Genomic DNA, 23573 nt, shown 5'->3' with positions numbered 1-23573 from the left:
AGATTACCGTGTAGGGAGATCTTAGGATCGTATGACCGGGGTGCCTTGTGACAGGAGGTGAACCTTTAATCGGACTTTCCGAGGAGATTCTTGTATGGTGGTAAACTCCCATAGGAGATAGCTAACGACTATTGACGACTAGAGAGAGGTTCTTAATTGGGTACTTAGTGACAAAGGGTAGAATACCAGTAGTATTGCTAGGGCGTCCGGTGACAGCAGGAGAGCTATAAAACTAGGCTATCTAGGTATCATCTCGAACTATTAGTCATAGCATTAGAGGGTCATGATTTATTTCTAACAAAGCCTGACGAGGTCAAATTGGTATTTTGATTAGAATCCCCACAAGGTGGTAAACATTGAAAGTAAGAGAGTGAACATGGATTAGGGACATTACCTAGCATAGATATGAACTTGAAATCCTAGGCTCATCCATCTCATTCCATAAATTCCCAAACCTATCTCTCTTTCTCTCCCGTTCTCTCTCTTGGAGTTTAGATTCGATCTCTCTCTCTCTTTCTCTCTCTCTCTACCCAGTCCATAACTCTCAACCATTTCCTCTTGGAGTTTAGATAACTAGCCTTGTGACATTACTATAGTTATTGACAGTCCCTGTGGATTCAATACTTTTTATTACTTGATGACACTAGTCTACCTGTGGGAGCTATCAGTGCCCTTATCTGGATCCAGGCGATCGGGACTCCAAGCGTCCGGATTGGTTCCAAGCGACCAGATGTCAACGGAACGGGGCCAGCGAAGTAGTGAGGTGACAGGGTCCCAGTGGTCGGAACACCTCAGCTTCATGGCGCTTGGATTGGTTCCAGGCGCCTTAGATTTGGATAGGCTTTACGGAGTCAAAGGTTCATCCGGAACCTCCATGTCAACATATAGGCGCCCAGAAAGGGATATAGGCGCCTAGAAGTGCTGAGTCAGCAGCACCGATGGTGGATTGGTGGACAACATGAAGGCGCCTGGAAAGGCTTCTAGGTGCCCGAAAAGCCTAATAAAAGAGCATCGAGGGAGACCCCTCAGTGTATCATTCTACAGACAAGCGACGATCGTCTACATGCAAAGCATCAACCAGAAACGTCGTCATAACGCCGAAGAGTTGCACAAGAATTCGACATCTTCATTTCTTCGATAACTTTAATTTTGTACTTCATTTTTAAAGGGCGATATCATTATTACTAATCATATATTTTGTATTCGCTAACTCCCTTTCGTAAGAGGAGAGTTATATAGTTGATTGCCCGTCAAAAATGGTCATCTAATCGTGGGCCTTGTAGTAGCAGTCTATGGTTGTGAACTAAGTAAATACCAGTGTGTTCTTTTCTTGTGTTTGTTATTTTCCATTGCATTCTTACACAACTCTGATCGCAAGATTTTATGAGCATCTGCACGAAATTCTAAAAAGCTACGAAAGTGTTATTCACCCCTCCTCTAGCTCTCTCAATGATCCTACAACACACTCTACACTTCCATCTCATTGCGATCAAAATTTATTGATGTATCTAAAGAATTCCGATTAAATCCATTCTAACTCTTGTGGATTTATTAGGTGAACTTAAATTCAAATAAGCTCTCTTTTACTGTTTTAAGGCCCTCCCAATAGTATTCAAATTGATTTAAAACTTTCAAAATATTATGGTGCTAGTTTTTGAATACCAGCACCATAGTAGTGTTGGTTTGCGAAAATCAACATCACAGTGTGTGATCATAACCAACACCATAGTGTTGGTTTCTAAAGACCAGCAATACAGTTTGTGTGTTAATTGATACGCGGTCATAACTTCACATACATTTCTTAGGATTATGATTGAACATCATATATATCTTATACACATTCACATCTTTTATCTCATGCAAAATTTTAAAAATTCAAATACCCTAAGTCCATCAATGGATTTCGATCAAAATCCATTGATAGACCTAGAGAGTTCTGATCTGATTTATTCCAACTCCTGTAGGTTCCTGTAGTACTCGGGAGTCCAAGGGTGTCCTCCATTACCATCGTAAAAGATTTTCAGTATTGCTCAAAAGGTTTAAAAAATTTCAGACTTTTTATCAATTGACACGAGCATATAACTTCGTATAGAAGACTCATGACTAGGATTTCTTACTATATCTACTTTCTACAGAATTCACATTTCTATTTCATTATAAAATTTCAGAAATCTAAGTCGTCAATGTCCATCAATGAGTTTCAGTCAAAATCTATTGATGAACTTAGAGAGCTCCAATCGAATTCATTTCAACTCCTATGGATTTATTAGGTGAACCTGAATTCAAATAAGTTATTTTTTAAATATTTTTAAATCCTCTCAATAGTATTTAAAATGATTTAAGATTTATAAAATACTATAGCGTTGTCCCCGGGGCATTTTTGAAAATCAACACCATATCAATATTGTATTTAAGTTGTGGTGTTGATTTTTAAAATCCAATACCAAAATAATTATTTATTCATTTTTAAAATTATTTTTATTAATAAAATAAATTTTTATTATTAATTTTATTTTTATTTGTTTATAATTTGATATTAAAAATAAAAGATATTAAAAATAAAAAAATATTTAGAAAAAATATTATTGGTAAAAGTGAGAGAAAAGAGAGATGATTGTAACGTAAAGGAGAGAGAAAAGAAAATAAAGATTATTGCAGGTAATAAAGAAGAGAAAATTTTAATAGTTGCGAGAGCAGTCAAATTGAAATGAGAAAAATAATAGTTGCGTGAACACATTCTCAAATTTTAGTTGCGCTTGTAGGCATTTGCCGAAGACTACGCGGACGTCTCTCCCGTCTTGTTGCTTCCTCTCCAAGCTTTGTGGATCGAGGTCGTCACCGACGCTGTTCCTTGACTCTTCCAATAAGCAGCTTTGACGCTATGCACGAATCGAACCAGGCGCCGGAGCCGATGGCGAAGATGCGCAATTCAGCGGCGGCAAGAAGACAAAGACGCGGTCACTCTCTGTGTTTTATCATTATTTTCCAATATAGAACTCATCCGTGCTTTATCCATCCGATGCTGCGGTGAATCATGGCCTCTCTTCTCCCGCACCCGCCCATTCTGAGATCTCTTCCGCCCTCCTCCACTGCCCCAATCAAGCCTGTCAAATCTTCTACTTTTGCCATAAACCATCCTCCGAAGAAACCCCAGATCCATCTTCCTCAATTGTCCTCCCTTTGCGAGCAAGGTCTGCTTCGGCAAGCATTCGCCCTCGTCACTCAATTCGAGTCGGAAAGCGATCTCCCTCTCGCCCCTGAAATTTATGGTGAACTTCTGCAAGGATGCATCTACGATCGAGCTCTGCCTCAAGGTCAGCAGATCCATGCCCGGATACTGAAATTTGGCTCTTTGTTCCATAGAAACGAGTATATGAAAACAAAATTGTTGATTTTTTACGCGAAATGTGGCTGCTTGGCGGTGGCCGAAGAGATGTTCCGCCAGCAGGGCCGACCTAATGCTTTCTCTTGGGCGGCCATGATTGGATTGCGCTGCCAACTTGGTTTGGATGAAGAAGCTTTGGTGGGTTTTGTGGAAATGCTGGAAGCTGCTTGTTTTCCTGACAATTTCGTGATCCCTAATGCCCTAAAGGCGTGTTCTTCGCTTCAATGCACTGGTTTTGGCAGAGGGATCCATGGCTATGCGCTGAAGATGGGTTTTGGGTCTTGTGTCTACGTTCTGAGCAGTCTAGTTGATTTTTATGGAAAATGCACAATTTTAGGAGATGCTTGGAAGGTGTTCAAAGAAATGCCGGAGAGAAATGTGATTACCTGGAATACCATGCTCGTGAGCAATGCTCACAATGGCTCGAATCTTGAGGTACTGAAACTATTTCATCATATGAGGATCGAAGGAATCCAACCAACTCGAGTTAGCATTTCGTGTTTGCTATCCTCATCTGCTAACCTTGAAGCTCTTGCTGAAGGCAGACAAGGTCATGCTGTGGCAATCCTCATGGGGCTAGAACTGGACAATATCCTTGGTAGCTCCCTCATAAACTTTTATTGTAAGGCAGGGTCAATGGAGGATGCAGAGCGCATCTTCTACAGGATGGCCGATAGAGATACAGTAATTTGGAACTTGCTAGTATCTGGTTATGTGCAGGATGGACAGATTAACCATGCACTGACTACTTGCTCTCAGATGATACAAGAGAATTGCAAATTCAATTCAGTTACTCTGACAAGCATCATAGCAGCCACTACCATTTCTAACAATCTATCTCTCGGCAAAGTTGCTCATAGCTACTGCATCAGGAATAATCTTGATTCAGATCTTGCAATTGCAAGTAGCATCATTAATTTGTATGGTAGTTTTGGGAGGGTAGACAATGCTCGGCGAGTGTTTGATCTGATTACAGATTCAAGAGATCTGGTGATGTGGAATACAATGATATCTGCTTATGCACACAATGGCTTGAGTAGTGAGGGTTTGAACCTTTTCTATCAGATGCAGCTAGAAAGTATGCATCCTAATGTAATCTCATGGAACTCACTTATACTTGGTTTTCTTCGAAACAGTCAAGTTGATGAGGCGTTAGCTATGTTTGCGGAGATGCAAAACAACGGAGTGTGCCCAAATATAATCACATGGACTAGTCTCATTCATGGCTTAGCAGAGAATGGATATAGTCATGAAGCAATAAATTTATATTTTCAAATGCAAACAGCTGGTATCAGACCCAATCCTACTAGCATTGTAGGACTGCTTTTAGCTTGCACAAATCTGTCCTCATTACACAACGGTAGGATGATTCATGGGTATATAACCAGACACAAGTTCGTACTATCCCCATACATTGCAACATCTCTTATAGACATGTATTCAAAATGTGGAAGTATAGATCTTGCCACAAATGTATTCAAGATGGTCTCCCATAAGATGCCAACTGTTTACAATGTTTTGATATCGGGGTACGCTTTACATGGGAAGGCAAAAGAAGCTCTTACACTATACAATGACATGTGCGAAAAGGGGATAACACCAGATGGGTTCACCTTTACTGGACTCCTTTCTGCATGTGCACATGCAGGGGCTTTTGCTGAAGGTATTAGGATTCTCACTGTGATGATCTCAGTACATGATCTAACTCCCCAAAAGGAACACTATGGCTGTCTAGCTGCTCTACTTGCTCGCCATGGCAGAATCAAGGAAGTGTTTGGTGCTTTATCTGCAACTTCCATTGCACTTGATGCATATACTTTGACATCTTTGCTTACTTTGTCTAAAGAAAATCGTGATATAGAGTTCTCAGAAGATCTTTCAGGGCACATACTTGACTTGGAACCAGATAATGTTTCAAACTATGTTGCACTAGCGAACCTGTATGCTCAATCTGGAAGGTGGAAGGAGGCATCACATGTGAGAATGCTTATGAAACAGGGGGGAATGAAGAGGAACCCTGGTTGCAGTTGGATTCAGACAAGAGGCGAAACTCATGTATTTACAGCTGCTGATCAATCTCATCCCCAGTTTGCTGATATTGCGAGGGCATTGTTAGGCTTGGACAAGCAAATGAAGAACATTGGTTGTTCATCTTCCATTGACAAATTGGGGCAAACTCATGTCAATCAAGGTACTCTATGCCATTGAAATCCAATTTCTTGCTTGTTTGGTTCCTAATTTTCAAACAAGAATATCAGATGAGTGAGTTGCTTTGATAACCTGAATAGTTCAGGAGATTCAACTAGAACTACAAAGAAGAACAAAAGCTAGAATTAGATTATTAGTCGGACTACGAAATGGCGGCTGATGGATGTAGATAAGATAACAGTGGCAATACAAGATGGGTATGGCAACTAGGAACAATGGCTGATGGATATTTTACCAGATCATCGTAACCTCAATATGAGAGTCGGAGGAGGGTTAAGGAGAAGGAATTAAAGTTTACAATTAAAAATCAACATGGTGTAACTAATTTGATGTTATTATGATACAGTAAAATCCTTATGATTTGTCACGTAATGAAAATTTGTTTGTCTAGATTTATTATAATTTTATATAGTGCATGGTAAATTTATTATTGTCTCCGAGGCATAGTTGAGTTGGTTACGACAGAACGATTTGTTGAAGTGGACAATGGTCAAATCTCGATGAAGTCGAGACAATGTCCTCCCCCATCGTGACCAACTGCAGCTTCTCGATTTACCTCCTCACAGATGATCGTGAGATCGATCGTGTAAGATTGTTGGGGTGGTGAATTCTATTTTTTGTTGAAATGATAAATTATTATTTAGAGTATATATATGACATTTGTTTGATAGTTTTTAAATGCAGGTATCCAGTTGTAAGAGCTTTTATAGACGCTGTTTTGGATAAAGTCCCTCGTGATTTATTCTCTTTCAGATAATGAGGGGTCATCTTACAAGGGCCGCTAAGGTGACGGTTTCATCTTTACAGATATTGTCAAGATTTTGAGTTCAAAACCGCATTTAGTATAAAGATGGGGGAGCTTGAGGGTTTAGATTGGGCGAAATTGGTAGATGCTAGGGATTTAATTGGATTGAGCTTTAGTAAGTAAACTTATAATTTAAAATGAACAATCTCGAGCCAAATCTATATATAAAATAAATAAATAAATGATTCTTTGGGATATGGTCGTTCTGAATTTGAATGCAATGAACAGATTTGCATCAAAGCACCATCAAGATATGGCTGGAAGAAAAAAAAGAAAAGAAAAAGAAAGAAATGGATAATGCAAAGGAATCTTCCCTTTCCTCTCTAGATTAAGACAAACTCAAAGACAACTCTTTTGAGCCTTCGTTATAAGCATTACAAAAAATAATTAATGGTAAGGTATTTTTGTGAATATTGATGGTTCGGATTCAGTCTAGAAAATATTTATCTACGGTGGACTTATGAACAGTGAACGTTTGACGTCAAGTGCGAATATTTTTTGAATTTATCTAGGTGGTGGATGAAAAATAATGGATCGATTTGCCAATGGAGTGTGCTTGATTAATTTGTGGAGGGCTTTACCGTTACATCACGCCCATGCTCCGGAAGAGTGAAAACCTTATCTTGGATGTATAATTATTAGTGGGACAGCCCTCTATAAGAAACGTCTCATTCCATCATTAAGCTAGCGGATTACGTAACAACAAAAATTTATTTTCATTTTTTATAAATTCCATGTTTGAAGGCGGGCACAAAGGACGTACTTTTTTTTGTAAAAAATATTTTTTATTAAAAAATATTTTAAAATATAAAAAATTCTTTCCTGGATCGCGTTTTGATAAAATGCCCCTCATTTTTTTCTTGATTGTTATTTTTTAGATTAGGGTCGTCTTTTTAAGTTTGTTTCCCCTATTTAGTCCTTTCTTCAAGCAAAACACAACACAATCCCAGGCCGAAACACAAACTAAAGACCAAGTCAGTACCATTTATGGGCCGTGAGCCCGTTTACTACGACGGAATTAGATGATTCCTTTGGGAAGGCTGGGTTCAATCAAATTGTCCCCCTCCCTCGTCCGTCGCACTTCCGGCGGCGGCGCTCGCCATGCGACTGTCCTGCCTACGTCCCATCAACGACCGCTTCGAACTCTCCCTCATCCTCCCTTCTTCTTATGTTAATACGATCCTCTTCCATCCTCCTCCGACGATCTGCCACCGCATCCTCCTGCTTCACCAACATAGGTAGATCCATTTGCAGCAACGCCGGTTGTGTCGCGGATTTGATCAAAATACTGGCTCCTCTCGACCAGGCCTTCCGCAGCGACTCCCGTGCTAGATTTTACGTCAATTCCCTCAGGAAATGCCTCCGTTCCGGGGATCATCGGACGGTTGGCTCGCTCCATGCGCGCTTGATCGCTCGCGGATTCGAATCTGATCTCCTTTTGTCCAATGTCTTGATGGATATGTACGCAAAACTTGAGCTGATGAATAGTTGCTCCAAACTGTTCGATGGAATGAACGAAAGAGATTTGATCTCTTGGTGTACCCTGATATCTGGCTTCGTGCGCAATGGAGCTAGTTTTCAGGCTTATAGCACGTTCCGGAAGATGCTAAGGATCGGTTGGATACCTAACCATTTTGTGGCGTCTTCGATTTTGAACGCGTGTTCGACCTTGGGAATTCTTCAACCAGGACTCCTCGTTCATGGGTTCATTGTGAAGAGCGGTTTGGGGTTTGATAGGTTTGTGGAGGTTGGGCTTGTCAATTTGTATGCTAGATATGGGGATTTGGATTGCGCACTGAAGTTGTTCTATGAAATTCCTGTGAAGAACTTGGTCACTTGGAACGCTATGATGTCAGGCTATTTTTTGAATGGTTTTCTTATCCAGGCAGTGGAGCTCTGCAGGGATATGTGCCGTGTTGGGTTTGTCATGGACTCAGTAACATTGAGGGTTGTCATGGCTGCTGCATCGGCCTTGCAGAATTTGGAGCTTTGCCAGAACCTTCATGTGTACTCCATTAAAATTGGCCTGGATTCTGATAGCTTTGTTGCAGCTGAACTTGTGAAGTTGTTAACCGAGCTCGGGGATGTAAATTTTATGCGCAAGCTTCACAGAAATATTAGAAGACCAGATGTATCCTTGTATTCTTTACTTATTTCAGGGTATCATTTTTGTGGTTGCAGAGAAGAGGCCGTGAATCTTGCTGAAGAACTTCTTAACTTGAATGTGAGTATGAAAGAAGGAGCTTTAGTCAATGTTTTAAGACTATGCTTTTGCAAAGAGGAGGGAACTCAGATTCATGCAAAGATCTTGAAAGCTGGTCATTTGTCTTATCTTCCAGTGGGAAATGCTTTGATTTCATTGTATGCAAGGTTTGGAGATTTGTTTGGTGCCAAACTAGCATTTGATAACATGAGAGCGCATGACATTGTCTCATGGACAGCAATCATGGCAGGACTTGTTCAGAATTTACTATTCTCTGAAGCTATTGAGGTTTTCTCTTCTTTTCGAAGTACTGGAAAATTTTTGGACAATCAATGTCTAGTAACATCTATAAATGCCTGCACTGGCCTTGGAGATGTAGTCATTGGCAGTCAGATTCATTGTCTAGCTCTAAAGCATGGATTTGGACTTTGCAACTACATGAATGCATCTATGATCAACATGTATGCTAAACTAGGATACATTAGCAGTTCTGCTAGGCTCTTTTCCTACTTATTGCCACCTCATAGTCCAATTCTCATAAATGTAATGCTTTCTGGATATTGTTGGAATTCTCAACCAGAGAAAGCTATTGACCTTTTTGGTAGGGAATACCTGTTGGGCTTTGTCCCTGATCACTTCAGCTATTCGACTATTCTTAGTGCTTGTGCCAATGTGCAATTTAAGAAGGTCGGTGAGCAATTTCATTGTTGCACAGTCAAGACTGGCTTTGAGCTCTCTGATGTTGTCGTTGGAAATGCAATTATAAACCTTTACGTTAAATGTGAGTGCATGGCCAGTGCTTGCAAATTCTTTTACAATATGAAAAATTGGAATGCTTATTCATGCATGACACTAATGCTGGGATACATTGAGAATGGAAGAAGTGAATCTCAGAAAGTGTACTCTCAGATGCAGCAAAGTGGTTTGCAATCAGAACCAATTTCTTTTGCCAAAGTTGCAGTTGATCTTGGTCGACAGATCCATGGCATCATTGTCAAGATTGGCCTGGATTCAGATGCCAACATCAGAGATGCATTTGTAGGAGCTTATGAAAAATCTTTAAATGTTGACAAATTAAAGGAAGCTTCTGATTTTATGTCAGAAAGGGAAGACGAGAGGCAAGACTACGTATTTGCTGGGTTCATAGAGAATGCTAATGTGGGGTGGAATCTTAAAACTTTTGGTCTATATAATGTGGACAAATTGCGAAAGGGTACATATTCATCTGAATGTTGGCTGAACTATTACTCCAATGATAATGATGGTTCTCATATGCATGAAAATCCTGCTCCTCTACATATGATGAACAAAGATTTTATCTGTGATGAACCAAAGGGGTCTTTGGTTGATGCTCATGCAAAATACATTATACATGATAATAATTCAGATGTGCTCCAGGATATATTGGGAAGCAAAGTCGTTTTGTCAAACCCCTATGACTCACACCGATCTTCTGACTTACGTGAATTGATAAGGGTAAAAAGTGCTCGGAACCAGACTACTATGCTTGTTTTGCTAGGTCAAAGCTAGTTGGGAATTTTGGATGAAAGAATGGACTATTTTGTGTCTGCAAAGAAAACACTGGATGGTGGCAGTGGAAGGGTGCCATGCACAGGTTGACGTGGGAGCTTGCCAAAAAATTAGATAGCTGTTGTTGTTATCGTGACAATTCTTCCATAGTAGGTTACTAGTGGCAGAGGACACAAATGCAGCACCTCTAGTTTGAGCCTTGATCGTACAAACACAGCAGCTCCACTTTGAGCCATAATCGTGTCTTAAAAAGATAGTACACATCTAATTAATACAGGTGCATTCATCCCAGGATACATCTGTCACATAGGTTCAGAAACCAATGCTGAACCTATGTCAGCTTACATCAGGAGGATGTTGTGCCAGCATCCATGAATGGTGATTAAATTAAGTAATCCAGTCAATACTCCTATAGGTTTGTTTTATGGGAACTTATCTGCTTTGCTATAATGCTGGGAGAAATTCAAGAAGTAATAAACAACAAGGGTTGGGCCTAATTTGCTCCTACTAAAATGAGTGACATTTGACATGTATTTCCGGGAGGTTAAATTATATTGGCACTCCAAGTGGAGACCCAAATGGTAATGTTTGAGATACAAGCCAATTAGATTAAATTCTTCTATTCAGGTTGTAGTTTGTAACTAATTAAGCATTTTATGATTACAGATTTCTATGGCATTAGTGATTCAGAGGTGGGTGGATTCAGGAAATTATTCGTTGGTTGTAGTATCACCAAAAGGAAAGAATCTCTGAAGGTACAATACACAGAATTCTTAAACGCTTGATACTTTGCATAGTGTTCTGTTTCTTTTTCTTCTTTTTTTTCGCACTGATGACATTTAATATGAGATTTTAGTCTTCACAATAAAATATAGGCATTTAATTGCAACAGAATTGGCATTTTTTGGCTTGTTTAATGTTTGCGCATATAGGATCAATATCTGGATGATAAGAAAAGGATTAGGTTGACAAGTCTCATTTTGCAAATAGATAGAAGGATAGTGTCATGAAATAACTAGTATTATTGTTCATAAACATTGTAGATGAAGGTATTTCTTGTAGTCATATCAACTTATTCTTGCTGGCATTATTGGCAGAGTAGTGTTACCGAATCAAAAGTTTTTTTATGGCACCAGCGATATTAAAAGGGCAGCCCGGTGCACGAGGCTCCCGCCTTGCGGGGTCCGGGGAGGGAATCCAATGTACGCAGCCTTACCCTGCCTTTGGCAAGAGACTGTTTCCAGGATTTGAACCCGTGACCTTTAGGCCACACGGCAGCAACCTTACCTTTAGGCCACATGGCACCAGCGATATTAAGATTGAAAATTCTGGCTCTGCTAGCTATATTTCAGCTTATGTTTGGTCGTCCTCACATTGATACCTTTTTTGCAAAGTCCATTAGTCTTTTCAAGCCTACCTTGTCTTACACTTGAGCCAAATATTGAGCAGAAATATGGAATTAGGTCTTTTAAATTTGAGAATTTTGATGTAATATGAAGGCAAAAAGATGTTTTCAACTGCTCTTTATGGAGTGAATCATGGGCCACCTTTTTAATATGGGTTGCCCTTATCATCAATTTTAGTTGAATAAGAATTGGCTCTTTAGCATCAAAGAGGCCTTGTGCTATCTGTGCTGCACCAGTAATGTCACAAATTGATGGCACTTTTTTTCATTATGTTTCAGAAGAAACACTAGAGAGGATGCTCCCTTTAGCTACATAGTTTGCTTGATTGATGCATAATTCTTTTCACAAGTTTGAAACCCATACATAGGCATCATGATTCACCTATCAGATTGTTATACTATCTGTTCCTATCCAAGATCGCTATCTGATAAGTCAATGGGAGGCAACTAATGAGAGGTAGAGTTGTCAAACGAGTCAACTCATGGTAGGGTGGGCCAATCCATTAAAAACCCGTCATATGGCCGGGCGGACCGACCCACCAACTTGGCAGGTTGGAAAATCTCCAACCTAACCCAAGCCGGGTTGTGGGTTAGGCAGGCCAATCCACGGGTCTGTCAAAAAATTTAAAAAATATTAAAATATTAAAAATTTTAAATTTAGATTACAATTTAAATTGGTCAAGTTGAAATTTTTAAGTTTGAATTATAATTTAGACGGATCAAATCCACTAATCCATTGAGTTTTCTACTTTAATTTTAAAATTTAAAATAAATAAATAAACTTTCTCAACCCGCGGGCCAACTTAAGCCCGCCGTGGGCCTAAGCGACTTAATCCATCTGAACCCATCTTAAAATAGGTTGATAAAATTTCAACCCAACCCGCCTAAATTGCTTGGCGGGGCAGGCCAACCCAATGGGCCTAACCCAAATTGACGGCTATAATGAGGGAGCTTTGGGAGTGAAGCAACACTTGAGATATCTACAACACTCAATAGGGATTAGAATGAGCGTCGAGGTTGGACTCGACGTGGCAACTCCAACGCTCAAGTTAGCACAGAGGCTAGAGAAAAGCGTAAAGCAAATGGAATAGTAGAGGAGTTTTTAGAAGAGTTTGGATGTGTATATGTGTTCTTGCACCTACGGGAGCAGGCGACCTTTTAAAGGGCTACAACAGTACCCTTACATTACCCACGCTAGCGATCACGTCTTTCAGGAGAAACAACTATATTGCCCGCGTCTTTCGAGAGAAAACGGCTATGTTGTCCACATCTTCTAGGATAAAACGACCGCGTTACCCACGTTCTTCGGGAAAAATGGTACGGTAAATCACATAAGCAAATGCCCGAGCTGAGAGAGTTTGGTGATCCAAGCTGGAGTGATTGGATGCTCGAACCGAGGGAGTCACCTAAGTCTGGGAAGTTAGATGCCCGAGTCGAGGGAGTTTGATGGCTCGAGTTTGAGAGGTTGGATGCCCGAGTTGAGGGAGGCTGATGACCCGAGTCTGAGAGGTCAGATGCTCGAGCCGAGGGAGTCTGGTGACCCAAGTCTGAGAGGTCGGATGCCCGAGTCGAGGGAGTCACCCGAGTCTGGGAAGTCGGATGCCTGAGCCAAGGATGTCTGATGACCTGAGTCTAAGAGGTCGGATGCCCAAGCCGAAGGAGTCTGGTGACCCGAGTCTGAGAGGTCGGATGCCCCTTTTGACCTCCACCTCTGCTTGACTTTTGACTCAATGATTTGACCTCTGACTTGGGCCTATCATGTGTAGGTTTCCCTATCCACCATATCACAATCCTTCCCTTCGAGTTTAGTCGAAGGAGGTCCGAGTCTGACTAACTGGACTAGTATAATCATAGCCCAACTGCTGCCCCATACGCAGGGATGATGTGGCATCCAGGCGTCACTGCCTCGCTTTCTGTACACCTCGATAATACTCGAGTCATGCATCATTAATGCGAGAGCAAGGATGCAGAGCTCGAAGGCTATCAGGCTAGAGAAGAGTAGCGTTGGGCCACCAAGAAGAAAGAGCTCTATGGTCTATTCGACATCCACGTACTCAAAATGATCAAGCATGGCTTCGATGGAGCTGTTCGTCAAGTCCAAGAGGTCGAACATATCCCAGCCAACTTTCCCCTAGGCTTTATGAGCCTAAAGAAGGTCTGTGACAATATCCCTCCAGAGGACCTCGTTGACTTAGAATACTTTTGTTATGTTTCTGCTCCTTTTTATAATCCTGACACAATGTATTATCTAAATTTTGAAATGGAATAGAAAACTTTATCATTTGTAGTGTTTAGTAAACAATTTTTATTGAATCGAGTTTTAAGTCGAGAGGATAGTGGGAGCACACATGGACTAGGTGTACAGACCCCAGCATCTTTGATTTCATGAGAATACGCATGGACTCGATGTAGGGATCCGAATGTTTTTGATTTTGTGGGAACACACATGAACTTGGCATAGGAATCTGAGTGTCTTCCATTTCGTGGGAACATGCAAGGATTCAGTATAGAGACCCGAATGTCTTCGATTTTGTGGGAACACGTATGAACTCGGTGTAGAGACTCAAGTGTTTTCGATTTCGTGGGAACACGCATGGACTCAGTGTAGCAACCAAAGTGTCTTCGATTTCGTGGAAACACGTATGGACTCGGTGTAGGGACCTGAGCGTCTTTGATTTCATGGGAACATGGTTGGACTCTGTGTAGGAACTCGAGTGGTTTCGATTTTGTGGAAATGCGCTTGAATACAATGTAGGGACCTGAGTGGTTTGGAAAGGAAAAATAATCTCTTGATGTTGAAGGGAAAAGGACAAGTATAAAGTAAATAAGTATTTTGCAATAAAATAGAAAGCGATGGAGACCTAAGGTCCCTAAACGTGATAAGGTCATAGATGCACAACCTGCCACGGTCGATCGAACTCTTTGTCATCCGAGTCTTCCAAGTAGTATGCTCTTGAGCCTAATTTATACGTGACTCAGTAGGGTCTGCTCCATTAAGGTTCCAACTTCCCTACATCGCCCACAGGCTTAACTTTCTTACATACAAAGTCATCGACTTAAAAGGTATGAGGAATGACCCTCTTGTTGTACATCTAACACATTCATTGTCGATAGACTGAGAGCCGCATTGCTGCCTTCTCCTGAATTTTAGTGATAAAGTTGAGCTCGAGCAATCACTTATTAGGATTGTCGAAGTCGTATGCTTGTATTCGAGCAAACTCTATTCCAATCTTGATAGGGACAAGTGCCTCTTCTTCGTAGACTAAGTGGAAAGGGGTCATCTTCATGCTCTCCCTAGGAGTAGTTTTGTAAGCCCATAAGATGTTCTGTAGCTCTTCCACTTAGTTGTCGCCGACATGATCAAGTTTAATCTTGAGTCCTTGAATGATTTCTCAATTGGTTGTCTCAGTCTGTCCGTTACTTTGAGGGTAAGCAACCGAGGTAAAGATATGTTGAATGTAAAAACCTTCACATCATTCCTGAGTTTGCGCCTCTAAAATTGTCTGCCATTGTCAGATATCGATCGATGAGAAAATCGACAGACGATGTTCTTCAATAGGAACTTAAGTATAGCATCTTTTGTTATCCGCACTAGGGATTCAACCTTCACCTACTTAGAGAAGTGATTGACCACTTTTAAGAGGAACTTTTTCTGATTAGGTCCGATTGGAAAGGGGTAAACGATATTCAATCTCCACTAGTTAAAGGAACAGTAAATAGTGGATGTCTTTAATAACTCTGTAGGAGCTCGGGAGAGGTTTTGATGCTTCTGACAATTGACACAGGTGCAAACTAGCTGAGTTGTGTCTGCTTATAGAGTCGGCCAAAAGTAGCCCGCCAGTAGGACTTTTATGGCCAGACTCCTACTGCCTACGTGATTACCACAACTGTCTTGATGGATTTCACGCATGACGTATTCATCGTCTTTAGGAGAAAGGCATTTGAGCAGAGGACGAGAGAAGACCTTGTATAAACAATCCCCAACTAGAGCAAACCGGACTTCCCGCCTTTTTGAGAAGTCGAGCTTGTTCAGGGTGGTCGGGTAGAATTCCTTCTTTTAGAAAGGAGATAAATGGAAGTCGTCAGTCAGATAACTCATCTCGTGTAGGCATCTAGTTTATCTGTGAGACTAATTGAACTCAGGTGATCGGGGTGTCCAATGTCCATGTAGCCAAGGCACTCGCCATTTTGGCAAGCTCATCTGCTTTCTGATTTTCAGGTCAAGGTATCTTTTGAAAACGACTTCATGGAATTTGACTTTCAATTTTTGTTAGTATCGACATAATCCCGAAATCGGTCATTCTTAGTTTCGAAGGTTCCTTCGAGCTGTTGTGTGGTCAACTGAGAGTCAGAGTGAATGATAACTCGGGAGGCATCCACCTGTTTAGCAGCTCGATGCCCAACCAACAACGCTCGTACTCGGACTTATTATTGGAGGATCGGAAGTTCAACTTGATGACTAGTTGTAAAACCTCTTCACATAGCAAAATTAGTAACACCCCTACTCCACTCCCTTGCTTCGTAGTCGACCCCATCTACGAAGATTTTTCAAGTTTCCATTGGCTCCTACCTGGGGGTCTCCGTTAAGAAGTCGGCCAACGCTTGTGCTTTAATGGCTGTCTTAGGTTGATATTAGATGTCATACTCGCTGAGTTCTATTGTCCATTTGATAAAGACGTCCCGAGGTCTCGGTGTTATTCAATATCTGCCCTAGAGTGTTATTGATGAGCACGATAATAGGATGGGATAGGAAGTACGATTGTAATTTTTGAGTCGTCGTGACCAAAGCCAAGGTTAATTTTTTCAAAGTTTAAATACCTAGTCTCAACATCTTTCAAAAGGTGACTAGCGAAGTAGATAGGATGCTGAGTGATGCTCTTTTGTCGGAATAGAACCGAGCTAATTGCTCCCTCGGTCGCAGCTAAGTAGAGCCTGAGATTTTCCCCTGCAATAGACTTGTAAAGAAGAGGTAGTTATGCTAGGTATGCCTTGAGTTCTATGAAGGTCTGCTTACACTTCTCATTTCATTCAAACCAAATTGACTTCCTGAGAACTTTGAAGAAAGGTAAGTTCTTGTCGGCTGACTTGGAGATGAATTGGGAGAGTGTGGTGACTTGACCAACTAATCTCTGTATCTCTCTAAGGTTTTGGGGAGAGAGCATGTTCTGTAGTGCCTAGACTTTATCGAGGTTGGCTTTAATTTCTCGTTCAGTTTTGATGTATCCAAGGAAACGCCCACTCTTAACTCTGAACAGACACTTGTCCAGATTCAGCTTGAGACCATACTGATGCAGCATACCACATTCCTCAATATCGCCAATCAGGTTCTCAGCGTGAATACTTTTGATTAAAATGTTGTCCACATAGACTTTGACATTTCTGCTAACCTGATGCTTGAATACCCGGTCCATCAATCGTTAATACATGATCCCTGCGTTTTTTAGCCTAAAAGGCATAATAGTGTAGCAAAAAGTTATGTTCGAGATGATGAAATTAACATTTTTTTTATCTTCAATTACTAGGGGAATCTGATGGTAGCCCTGATATGCATCTAATATGCATATAAGTTTGCAACCTGAAGTCGAGTTCACAACTGATCGATTCGGAGTAGGGGGTAACAATCCTTCGAGCAAGCTTTGTTGACGTTTCGAAAGTCTACGTATACTCTCCATTTGCCTCTTGGCTTAGGAACTACCATCACGTTTGTCAACCAAGTCGGGAAATGAACTTCCTAAATGTGGCCGGTTTCAATCAGCTTGGTGATCTCAGCTCTGATTATCTTGTCTCTAAAGTGTCACTTCTTTTGTTGGATTGACCTAGCTCCTAGGTTGATGTTGAGGCGGTGCTCCATGACTGTGGATGATATCCCCGTAACCTCCTTGGCCGACCAAGCAAAGAATCTTGATTGCGAGAGAGGCAAGCGATTACCTTTTGCTTCAATTCAGCATGAAGGTTAGTTGCAATCCAAGTAGTTCGATTCGGCTGCTCAAACATTATTAACACCTCTTCATACCCTCAGTCGGCCGAGTTAAAGGGATATCATGGACGAGCTAGACTTAAGCACTTCTGGTTCTCTTATTTTTCCTCGAGTCGACCCATACCACCTTAACATAGCATTTCCTTGCAATAGTCTAATCACCTCTGACTTCACCCACTTGATCGTCTACAGAGAACTTCATCTTCTGATAATAGGGGGAAATCACAGCTCGGAATGAGCTCAGGGTGGGTCATCCCAAAATGACATTGCAGTCAAATGGAGCGTCGACCATTGTGAAAATAGCGGTCCGAGTCTGCTTCAGGGTTCTTCTCCTAGAGACAGTGGGAAACTAATTTGCCTCAATGGCTCCACCTCATGCCCGATGAATCCGAACACCGTCGTGGAGATGGGTCGTAACTCATGTCGTTCTATCTGCATTTGATCAATGGTCTTTTTAAAAGCACATTCATTGAACACCTAATGCCGATGAAAACTCTTGCTACATTGTAGTTAGCTATGACAGCCTGTATCACCAGTGCATAAGACTAAGTATTCAATTAAAACCAAACCGAGCTGAACCGAATTAATCGAAATTGAATAAATCAAATTTTCTTCGAGCTAACCTAACCGACCGAATTTTCAAATAAAAATTGAACAAATCGAATTGATAAAATATCAGTTAATTCGATCAAAAGTCGAATTAACCGAATTTTTCAAGTATTATGGGAGATTTATCGATTAGTTAGGAATTTATAAGTTCAATTACTTAGGAATTTACTGATTTTTTTTTTATTTTGATTTATTCGGTTTAACCGAATAAGAAATTTTAAAATCGAAACCGAATAGAATTAACCGATATAATTGATTTTTTTATAAAAAAATTGAAATTCCGAAATAACCGAATTGAATTTTTAAATTCGGTCGGTTTGATCTGTTTAATTGAACTTTTGCTCACCCCTACCAGTGCATCTTCATGGAGAGTAGTTACTTCTTCTAGGTCTCAGGGGTCGAGGGACCTATCTCTGCTCGAGATTGGTACCAATCCCGTAACTTTCGAGCCTTTGACCATGAGTCTTCCGAGCTCAGATTGTGTCTACATCAGTCAAGCCTCCCGATATCATACTAATGTCCTCTCGGTAGGGGAGATCCCTCTTGGCATCTCCGGGATTGGTTGTCTGCCAACGCTGAGCTGGCTCCCTAGACTGAGCCATCCTTCGTGAGGGAGTGCCCCTTCGATGATCAATTTGACGATTAGGCGATTCCCTTCGGTGATAGACTCGGTGTTCCAAATTTTCACCATGAACATATGGGGCAGGCGACCACCGAGACACCTCAAGGGTGGTCTTTGGGTAGACAGTCACTCCTCTGTCAACCAACTAGCTCTTTGGCATACTACCGGCATTCATGGGTGAAATGCTCACGAGAGTGGTGAAAAGTGCAATATCGCTTTGATGTCTCATTATCCGACCTGTTAGACTCAAGGTCGGAAGTCGAGGCTGCTTCCACAGTTTGCACCATTCGCATGCCTATCCGAGCCGGGACATACTAGTGATGCGTGAATGACTCCTTGTGTCAAATAGGTGGCGGAGGAGTCTTGCCCTCAGATTGAGCCGACACTTGTGTTGGCGCCATAATCTCCTTCCTCGCGGCTTGGGCCTCAGATTGATGTACTTCTGTGCATGACCCAAAAGAAGGTTGAAAGTCGTTAGAGACTTCTTCACTAGAGATTGGAAGAGGTCTCCTTCCTGTAAACCTTGGGAAAAGTGCTAATGAGCATTTCAGAGGTGGTCCAGGGCATGTCTAAAGCGACTTTATTAAACTGATATATGTATTCTCTCAAGCTTTCTTTAGTTGTCTGCTTCAAGGCGAACAAATTGAGGGGTGTCTTATAGTACCGCTTACTGCCGATGAAGTGTTGCATGAACGTGGCCTTGAAGTCGGCGAAAGTGCGAATTGATAAGGATAGCAGTTGATCAAACCATCACTAAGCACAATCAGAGAGAGTCGTTAGAAAGACTCTATATTTAACATCATCTGTATATTGATGCAGCATGATATTTTTCTCGAATCGGCCCAAGTGATCCTCAGGATCAGATGACTCATTATAATCTCCGAGTTGAGGCGCTCGGAAGTTACAGGGTAGTTCATCATTCAAGATATGACTTGAGAAAGGCGTGCTTTCAATAGGCACAGGTTCTTTGCCTTTACTCAAGTTCGGAGGTGGTGTCTCCTTCCATCGATCCATCTGAATGTTCGTCAAGTGGAATCGCGACCTTACCATTGCTTAGTGAAGGCGGCAGGGAGAGGACTTACTAGATCGATCGACGCTCGATTAGGAATAGGTGGCACTTTGGTTATTGAGTACTTCAAGAGTCGAATTCGACGGATGGAGTCTTTGCAAATCCGCTGCACCACCTGATCCACTAATACTTGGAATTCTTTCTTAGCCATGGTGATAGTTTTCCCACGCACTACGTCTCTTGCGGAATTATGACCCTCGACAATTCTCCCAGGTTCCACCATCTCGATGTCTCGGTTCAGGCGTATTTCCCACAAACGACGTTCATTTGTTCCTGTCTGAAATCGCGATCTGGCAAGTCAATGGGAGACAACTAATGAGGGGGCTTCGAAGGTGAAGAAAATGCTTGGGATGTCTGCAACACTCGACAGCGATTAGAATGAGCACTGAGTTGGACTCAGCGTGGCGACTCTGATGCTCAAGTTAGCACAAAGGCTAGAGAAAAGTGTAAAGCAAATGGAGTAGTAGAAGATTTTTAGAAGAGTTTGGATGTGTGTATGTGTCCCTGCGCCTGCGGGAGTAGGTAACTTTTGAAAAGGCTACAATAGTACCCTTATGTTACCCATGTCGGCGCCCACATCTTTTGGGAGAAATGACGTTGCTCGTATCTTCCGAGAGAACATGGCTAAGTTGCCCATGCTGGAATAAAACAGCCACATTACCCACATTCTCTTGGAAAAACAGTATGATAAACCACATCATCAGATGCCTGAGCTGAGGAAGTTTGATGACCTAACTTGGAGAGATCGGATGCCCGAGATGAGGGAGTCATCCAAGTCTAGGAGGTCGGATGTCTAAGCCGAGGGAGTCTGGTGGCCAAAGTTTGAGAGATGGAATGCCCTAACCGAGGGAGTCTTGCGACCCGAGTCTGAGAGGTTGGGTGCCCGAGCCGAGGGATTCACCCGACTCTGAAAGATCAAATGCCCGAGCCAAGGGAGACTGATGACCCGAGTCTGAGAGATTGGATGTCCGAGTCAAGGGAGTTTGGTGACCCAAGTCTGAGAGATCGGATGCCCAAGCCAAGAGTCACACGAGTCTGGGAAGTTGGATGCTTGAGTCGAGGGAGTCTGAGAGGTTAGATGTCCGAGCCGAGGGATGTATGTGTCCCTGCGCTTGCGGGAGTAGGTAACTTTTCAAAAGGCTACAATAGTACCCTTATGTTACCCATGTCGACGCCCACATCTTTTGGGAGAAATGACGTTGCTCGTATCTTCCGGGAGAAAATGGCTACATTGCCCATGCTGGAATAAAACGGCCACATTACCCACGTTCTCTTGGAAAAACAGTATGATAAACCACATCATCAGATGCTCTGAGAGATCGGATGCCCAAGCCAAGAGTCACACGAGTCTGGGAAGTTGGATGCTTGAGTCGAGGGAGTCTGAGAGGTTAGATGTCCGAGCCGAGGGATGTATGTGTCCCTGCGCTTGCGGGAGTAGGTAACTTTTCAAAAGGCTACAATAGTACCCTTATGTTACCCATGTCAATGCCCACATCTTTTGGGAGAAATGACGTTGCTCGTATCTTCTGGGAGAAAATGGCTACGTTGCTCACGCTGGAATAAAACGGCCACATTACCCACGTTCTCTTGGAAAAACAGTATGATAAACCACATCATCAGATGCCTGAGCTGAGGAAGTTTGATGACCCAACCTGGAGAGATCGGATGCCCGAGACGAGGGAGTCATCCAAGTCTAGGAGGTCAGATGTCTACGCCGAGGGAGTCTGGTGGCCAAAGTTTGAGAGATGGAATGCCCTAACCGAGGGAGTCTTGCGACCCGAGTCTGAGAGGTTGGGTGCCCGAGCCGAGGGATTCACCCGAGTCTGAAAGATCAAATGCCCGAGCCAAGGGAGACTGATGACCCGAGTTTGAGAGATTGGATGCCCGAGTCAAGGGAGTTTGGTGACCCAAGTCTGAGAGATCGGATGCCCAAGCCAAGAGTCACCCGAGTCTGGGAAGTTGGATGCTTGAGTCGAGGGAGTCTGAGAGGTTAGATGGCCGAGCCGAGGGAGTTTGATGACTTGAGTCTGAGAGGTCGGATGTCCATTTTGACCTTCACCTCTACTTGACTTTTAACTCATTGACTTGACTTCTGACTTGGGCTTGCCACGTGTAAGTTTCCCTATCCACCCTTTCACTATCCCTATGCAATATGTGATATACAAAAATTTTCTAGATTGTATCTTCATAAATAGAAGAATTTTAATGTGTAATCAAAATATTTTACATTCTCTTCATCTAATGCAGAATTAATAATAAAATCAAAATTGGTGCCTTAGTTTCTAACATTCAGGAATTAGCAAAATTTGTTGTGCTTCAAAATATGACGCGCTTAGACAACATCACTAATATATTATTGTGCAAAGTTTTTAAAATTCTTTAGAGTAATTTATCCTAACAAAATAGCAATGATTGTCCTTGCTGCGATCATCAAGTTTCTGTAAGTCATCATACTCCTGTGATTCTATTTGAATCCAACTTTATGATTCACTATTTTTGTTGCTACCAAGCATGATTCTTTCTTTCTTTCTTTAAGTCATCAAATTAGGTTTCCTTTGTACTTATTTGATATTTGTCATATTGCCTTTACTCTTTACCATCATTTTTGTATTTCTATTCATTGAAGTTATGCTTGATCTACTGTACCAAATAAACCACTTTAAATGTGGGCGTGCACATTGACCTTGTGATCTTTGATTTTGACTGCATGTTTGTCCCATTGCAAAACAATATGAAGTAACTTCTTACCCACATGGAGCCCCCTTAAACGCTTTCTAAAGCAATGCTCTTTCCTTTTCTTACTTTTTGAACCTTAGGCAATAGCCCCATGACTACCAACCACAAGCAGTTCCTCATTGAGCGCGAGGGGAGAGCCCAACAAAAATCCAACTTTGCATATGAGAAATCGGCACGTAGTGATGTTTCATTGGCGAGACAACTGAAGCCATCACCACTACCCCTCTGTCTTCTCATCACCAAGGTACGTTCTGTTCATGTCCATGATGGCATAGCAACAGTAGATGGGAGATTGATGGAGCCTTCTCCAATACCTCTCAGCTGATACACTTCTGATGTATGGTTAGAGGTGTCGATCCGACCATGCCATCTCAGTGGTGCAGCCAACATGGCCTAGTAATAAATGGGATGTGTTGTCCAAATATATTGCTCATTCAATCAAAACATCAGCGAGATCAATTTGATGTCGCTTGGTCTGAAATGACTCCTCCACTAGTTTAGAGTAAGCAAAACGCAAATGAAGTTGAAAGAAGCGTACCACTCAGATTTGATGCTTACGTTTAGCCCAGAGTGAATAAGTGAAAGAGCAGATTACATGTGAATCCAGACATTATCCAATAAGGTGGAGGCTAGCAGATTGGTGTCAAAGGAAGAGGAAAAGTCAAGACTGTTGAGAAGGAAGAGAAAGCTGAAAGATAGAACCAGGTATTTTAATTATTTCCTCTTCTTCCAATTTTTAATGGATTTGTGCTCCGGTATGATCCATCTTTCTACTATTTGAGCCTCCATGTAAATCTAATCTACGATTTGGGCGTGGGGGTGTATTTGCTACGAGTCAGATAATTTATAATTAATATGAAATCCATTTCTACGCAACTGGACAATTTGACTTGACTCGATTCATCCACCAACTCCATGATTGATATGCCACTCAAGGATATTGAGTTATTTTGATTGCTATCCTTTTCATTTGAGTAATTTTTTAAACCGGACCATTTAGTGTTTGGAAATGTTCAAAGATTCT

General features: G+C 41.7%; 2 protein-coding genes across 2 annotated transcripts; both read left to right on the top strand.

Moving 5' to 3' along the window:
• Positions 1–2908: 2908 nt before the first annotated feature.
• LOC141811734 (pentatricopeptide repeat-containing protein At5g55740, chloroplastic) lies at positions 2909–5944 on the top strand. Its single transcript, XM_074699785.1, has one exon. It carries the CDS (start codon positions 3035–3037, stop codon positions 5591–5593), a length of 2559 nt encoding a protein of 852 aa, XP_074555886.1. The 5' UTR covers positions 2909–3034; the 3' UTR covers positions 5594–5944.
• A 1622-nt stretch (positions 5945–7566) lies between these two features.
• Positions 7567–23383, top strand: LOC141811835 (pentatricopeptide repeat-containing protein At3g20730-like). Its single transcript, XM_074699893.1, has 3 exons — positions 7567–10712; positions 10798–10886; positions 22630–23383. The coding sequence occupies exon 1, from the start codon at positions 7567–7569 to the stop codon at positions 10129–10131; it is 2565 nt and encodes an 854-aa protein (XP_074555994.1). The 3' UTR covers positions 10132–10712; positions 10798–10886; positions 22630–23383.
• The last annotated feature ends 190 nt before the right edge of the window (positions 23384–23573 follow it).

This window comes from Curcuma longa, chromosome 17 (genome assembly GCF_044706935.1).
Source record: "Curcuma longa cultivar G26 ecotype Majalengka, Jawa Barat chromosome 17, ITB_CL_G26_1.1, whole genome shotgun sequence".
In the NCBI taxonomy this organism is placed as follows: Eukaryota; Viridiplantae; Streptophyta; class Magnoliopsida; order Zingiberales; family Zingiberaceae; genus Curcuma; species Curcuma longa.
The sequence above is the reverse complement of the archived record's forward strand: the minus strand, read 5'-3'. Positions and strand labels throughout refer to the sequence as shown.

Bases quoted from the DNA above. Each gene is read 5' to 3' on its own strand.
- LOC141811734 (XM_074699785.1), top strand. From the start codon at position 3,035: ATGGCCTCTCTTCTCCCGCACCCGCCCATTCTGAGATCTCTTCCGCCC.
- LOC141811835 (XM_074699893.1), top strand. From the start codon at position 7,567: ATGTTAATACGATCCTCTTCCATCCTCCTCCGACGATCTGCCACCGCA.